We start from the raw sequence: 5,532 nt of genomic DNA, 5'->3' as shown, positions 1-5,532 counted from the left end.
AGTCTGCCATGGGCACAGCATGGAAGAGGGCTGATAAGGGACGGTCTGCTGTTGGCCCTCAGTAATGGAAAGATGTCTCCTTTGCTCCTCATTTCCTCCTCCCTCAGGTGCAGCTGGACCCAGGACTTGGCGTGAGGAATGGCGAGCTGTCTTTCTTGAATGGCGTCTCGGGAGCTGACATGCTTCTTCAGGACTCAAGGCTGACACCAGTCTCTGCAAAGAGGAACTTAGAACTAAGAAGCCGGAGGAGCTGGAGAAGGCTCAAGGTGCATTCTCTGGAGCTTCCTGAAGCCAGTGGGAGCCCAACACCAGGCAGCTCTAGTGGCACCTTGTGGAAAAGACCTATCTGGTCATCCCAGGCCAGCAGCCCAGCCACAGGGACCCAGCTACATCTTCCTTCTCCCCACCTCGAACCTGGGGCTAGAATGAAGGACTTCAACTGGGAGAATAGCTTCCAGAAGCTTGAGGCAGAGACTAATGTTGACACAGGGTTCACGGTCATCAATTCTGAACCCAAGCAAGCTGTTTTGAGCAGATTTCCAAAGGATTTGCAGCCAAGCCAGCTACCATCTTGCTTGCCAATTTCTTCCTCAAGGGTCACTACATCCCCAAACAGCAGAGGCTTTAAGGAAAGAGTCCACCCTTTGTCGCTTGCTGACCAAAAGGACATTGGTGCAAGGAAGATAAGTTCAAAATGTTCCCTTCATCTGCCTGTCCAGAGTGAAGAAAAAGAAGAAGAATTCTTCATATAGCTTAAAACGAATGTGATTTTTCTAAAGCACCAGATCAGATAAGAGTGTTCTAGAAAGGAAACACTGACCCAGTATATTCTGTTTCTGGTTTATCTGAGCAGGCCTGCTTGCTACCCAGGCACAGATCTATATTGCCTGTAATTCAAATGCTCAACATCTGAAAGTGCTGGGAGTGATTGTTTATTTGCTATCATGGTCTTCAGGGAAGAGCCCCACGCTCACGTTCCCTGGAGGTGCTCAAACCCAGCTGGATGAGTTGAGTTCAGCACCTATCAGGATAATTGCATTGTATGCAAATGGGCCGGATGTGTTATTATGCAATGCTGATTAGTGTATGCAATTTGGTTTTAATTTTTACTTGGGCCCCATAGCTCATCCCTCTGGACAGCATGGGCTATTTAGTCTGCAGCGCTTTTTAATTTTTATGTGACCTCCTTTGGTAACTAGGCCCTGTTGATCACATACCCTCTTGTGATTTGTCTTTAAAGTTGTTTGCATCTGGAATGAGCGAAAATGCAAAGTGTCTTGAAAATTACAAACAACTTATTTATTTTTTTCTGTTTAATGAGCAGAAACACTGGAAGTCAGAAAATGAGGTTAAAAATGAACACTGAACTCTAGGGTTTTCCTGCTCTTCTGTTTCTCATTTGCTTCTGCACTACACTGGAGAGGTTCTTGTTACAAACCAGGGAGAAGTGTAGGATTATTTGATGATTTGAAAGCACCATTGACCACAGCAGGAAGGTAGGATTGGTTGGGTCACTGGAACAGGACTTTGGTTCTTCTGACCATATTTAAATCCCCAAATTCCACTGCGGGATTCATTCTTTCATTCATTTATGTGTTCACTCAGTAAATATTTATTGAATAAGACATTGTATATCTGTTACATATGCATTCCATGGTCATTGAATCCCAAAGTATTCATTGTTTACCACTGGTATGACCCTTTTACCAACTCTTTGTAAAATTTTTTTTGTAGAGGTTTTTGCTACAGGGTGAGTGCGCCAGAAAGACAGAGAGAGACAGAGAGACAGAAAGCAAGAAATCACCCCCCGGGGGGATGGCCACGCCGCAATCCCTTCTTTTCCATTCTCCTCTCGGGATCTTGGGCATGTACGCACATGCGCCTGGCATGAGTTTAAGCCACCAGGTCTGGAACTCAAACCGTGGTTGACTACGTGAGAGTCCAGTGACAGCCATTATGCTGGCCCCCATTTTACCAACTCTTAAAAGATAAAAAGTCCAAACTTATTCCTCCAAGAACATCTCCATAATTGATGCCCACACTTTCTACACAAGGATGAGGTGAACATTCGCAAACTACAGATGGAGACTGGGCATGTTATGAGTTGCAATTATAATTGTAATGGGCAAATTCTCGGTTGCTGGTATGTTGGGGATTTGGGCTACGACTATACACGTGGTTTTAAAAAATGAAGTCTCTGTTTTGGTTAATTACAAGGTTGTTCTATTCCATGAACATCACTCTCCAGAACAGATGTTACATAGTACTGTAAATGCTGATTTAGCAGCAGGATCTAATGAAGAAGTGGATACATGTTATGCCCAGTTGGAGAGAAAGATGAATTCAAGTCTATAGACAAATCTTGCAGAAGTGAGTCTAGGCTGAGCACCGGTGCTTTTTCCAGCAAAAGGGATAGGAGAGTTGCAAGTGGACAAAAACAAGACTTACATGTTGACTTTTTTTGTTCTTAAAACATCAATTTACTCTCATTCTTATTTATACTGGGTGTGTGTGTGTGCGTGCCCAAGATCCCAAGAGGAGAATGGAGGAGAAGGGTTTGTGGCATGGCCATCCCCCATGGGGGATGATTTCTCGCTTTCTGTCTCTCTGTCTCTCTCTGTCTGTCTAGCAAGCGCACACGCCCTATAGAAAAAACCTCTAAAAAAAAAAATAAAAAAAAAAACGATATTGAGACTTAGGAATGGGTGCCTTACAAAATTGACTTGCAGAATAATATACTCTTTCTTTTTTTTGGAGAGATTTTCGATATAGGGCGCGTGCGCTCGCCAGACAGACAGAGAAAGACATAGAGACAGAAAATGAGAAATCACCCCCCAGGGGGGATGGTCACGCTGCAATCCCTTCTCCTCCATTCTCCTCTTGGGATCTTGGGCATGCACGCACACGCGCCCAGTGTGAGTTTTAAGCCACCGGGTCCAGGACGTGAACCGCGCTCGACTACGTGGGAGTCCAGCGACATAGCCATTACGCTAACTAGAATAACATACTCTTAAAATGTCATCTACTCTAGGGACCAGTGGTTGGTGTAATGGCTATGTTGTTGGATTCCCAGGTAGTCAACTGTGGTTCGAGCCCTGGACCTGGTGTCTTAAACTCACTTTGGACGAATATGTGTGCGTTCCCAATATCGTGAGAGTACATGCACCCTATAGCAAAAACCTCTCAAAAAAAAAAAAAAAAAAAAAAAAAAAAAAAAAAAGAAAAGGTCATTTACTCTCTTCCCAACTTAGGAATTCAGTTTACAGCATGATGAGATAGAAATGCCCATAAATTTGTGTAAAGGCTCAGGTTTGGATCTAGGTTTTAAATTATACTGTTTGCATGACCATGTCAGTTTCTTTTTTTGTCTGTTTGTTTGTTTTTTAAGATTTTAAATATTATTATATAGGGTGCTCACCAGAGACACAGAGACAGGGAAAGTGAGAAATAACCACCTAAGGAGGATGGTTATACCACAATCCTTTCTCTTCTATTTTTCTCTCAGGATTTTGGGTATGCATGCACAAACACCCAGCGTGAATTTCAAGCTAGATCCAGGACTCGAACTGCAGAATTGGCCATGTGGGATCCAGTGCCTTAACCATCATGCCACCTGCTGGTGCTGAAGTTAGTCTCATCAATCCTCTGTTGCTATATCTATGGTAATGAAAAGTTGTTAGGCGAATCAAGATTATATATATATATAAACATTTAAATATTAAACACTGCAGGTGTGTGAGATATTTTTATTAATATTATACCATATTTTATACTAATTTCTATATTGTGTTGTTATAATACAATTCATCCTTGAGATCCACCCTTTGAAAATGTCATGAGGACAGAGGATTTTTTTGAAGCAAGTTTTAATAAAATCAACGAGACAATAGAAAATAAATATACCTTTCTAAGGTTTTTACTATATGTGCCATTTAGTTTATGTTCCTGTAGCTAGGAGGAAAGTTATGCATAACAAATAGCTGAATATATCCTAAAGTTCAACAGAGATTGCATACAACAGGGTAAACTATGAAGTAGTTTAATTCAATATATCAAATTAGCCAGACTTAATTATATCGGATTTCCTAAAATGTAAAATGATCACCACTTTAAAAATCTGAAAGTCTTCTGGTGGTCAGAATATTTTAGTTTTTCCTATATAGGTGTATTAAAAATCAGGGGGCCAGCAGGTGGCATGGTGGTTAGGGCAGTGGACACTTCCACGTGGCCAACCATGGTTCAAGTCCCAGACCTGGTGGTTTTCTTTCTCTCTCTCTCTCTCTCTCTCTTTCTCTGGTCAAATTAAAATAAATAAATGAACAAATAAAATAAAATAAATAATTATTTTTTAAAAATCAGCTGCATTGCAGCTATCTGGTTATTTTTCATCTTATTAATATTATTTCACACACTCACAAGCACCATCTGGACGTTGCTAAAACAACAGGAATGGTAGCAAGTAAACTTGTACGCACATTTGCACATTAGCAAAAGCAGAGCAGGGATGTGGGATTGGCGGGTGGAGAGAGGCTCAAGGGATAGCTTCACCACCGTGTGTGGAGGGAGGTGAGCGGGCACCTCATCTACTCTCTCCTACTTTCAGCTGTTATGCTCGGATGGGAGCTTGGTACAGCTGGGCTTGGTCTCTTGGCTACACAATCTTCTCAGCTAACATGCACCAAAGAGGTGCTGATGGAAGAGCCCCTTCCTTCCCTCCCAGAGAAAGATGGAGAATGGGGAAGGGAAACATGGAAGAAGAGAATGGAACTACGAGGACACGCCCCCTTTTCTGTTGATTAAAAACTCCCAAATCTCATTTCCGTATTACGAAATGTATTTAGAAATTCCTATGAATAGTTACTACTGTCTGCCTATCTAGAATCTTCTCTAGGCCCTCCTATGTTGATCCACACTCTCTCTTTTTCTTTCTGCTACTTCTCTGCTCTGCCCCCTTACTGTTCCTTTCCCTTCCCTTCTCTCTCTCTCTCTCTTCCTCCCTTCTTGTGTGTGAATGTGGTATTCTCTATTCTTTACAGCTTTAAAATATGTCATGTTTGGGACCAGCGGGTGGTGTAATGGTTATGTCACTGGACTACCATGTAGTCGACCATGGTTTGAATCCCAGACCCAGCATGGCTAAAATCCTGAGAGGAAAACAGAGAAGGGACTGTGGCATGGCCATCCCCCCTTGGAGAGTGATTTATTATCTTCTGTCTCTGTCTCTCTGTGGAGAGTGCACAGGCCTTATAGCAAAAATCTCTCCTAAATAAATAAATACATACATACATATATACATTGTGTTTGCTGCATCTCCCAGAGTTCCTGAGGATGTCACATAGCCGAACTCAGAGGGAATGAGAAGGATGAGACCTTCTCTGAGGAAATTCTCCCATTTCCAATTCATCTTCATGATTCTGCTCTGGGACTATGACGCCCACATCACTTAGAGACAAACCTCTCTCCCTGCACTGCGCTCTCCTTCCCACCTACTGACACTTTCTCTGAGGTGTGAGGTGTTTCCCAAACATTTCT

At 42.4% G+C, this 5,532-nt stretch overlaps 1 protein-coding gene across 1 annotated transcript in view; it reads left to right on the top strand.

Moving 5' to 3' along the window:
- Positions 1-752, top strand: part of FAM124B (family with sequence similarity 124 member B) — a 21,599-nt gene extending 20,847 nt beyond the window's left edge. Inside the window, exon 2 of the mRNA XM_006143298.2 lies at positions 108-752. Coding sequence (XP_006143360.1) covers positions 108-752 — 645 coding nt within the window. The remainder of the gene's footprint in view (positions 1-107) is intronic.
- Positions 753-5,532: the final 4,780 nt, after the last annotated feature.

Source organism: Tupaia chinensis, unplaced genomic scaffold (assembly GCF_000334495.1).
Source record: "Tupaia chinensis unplaced genomic scaffold, TupChi_1.0 Scaffold000095_1, whole genome shotgun sequence".
NCBI lineage: Eukaryota > Metazoa > Chordata > Mammalia > Scandentia > Tupaiidae > Tupaia > Tupaia belangeri.
This window is presented reverse-complemented; position numbering and strand designations above follow the sequence as displayed.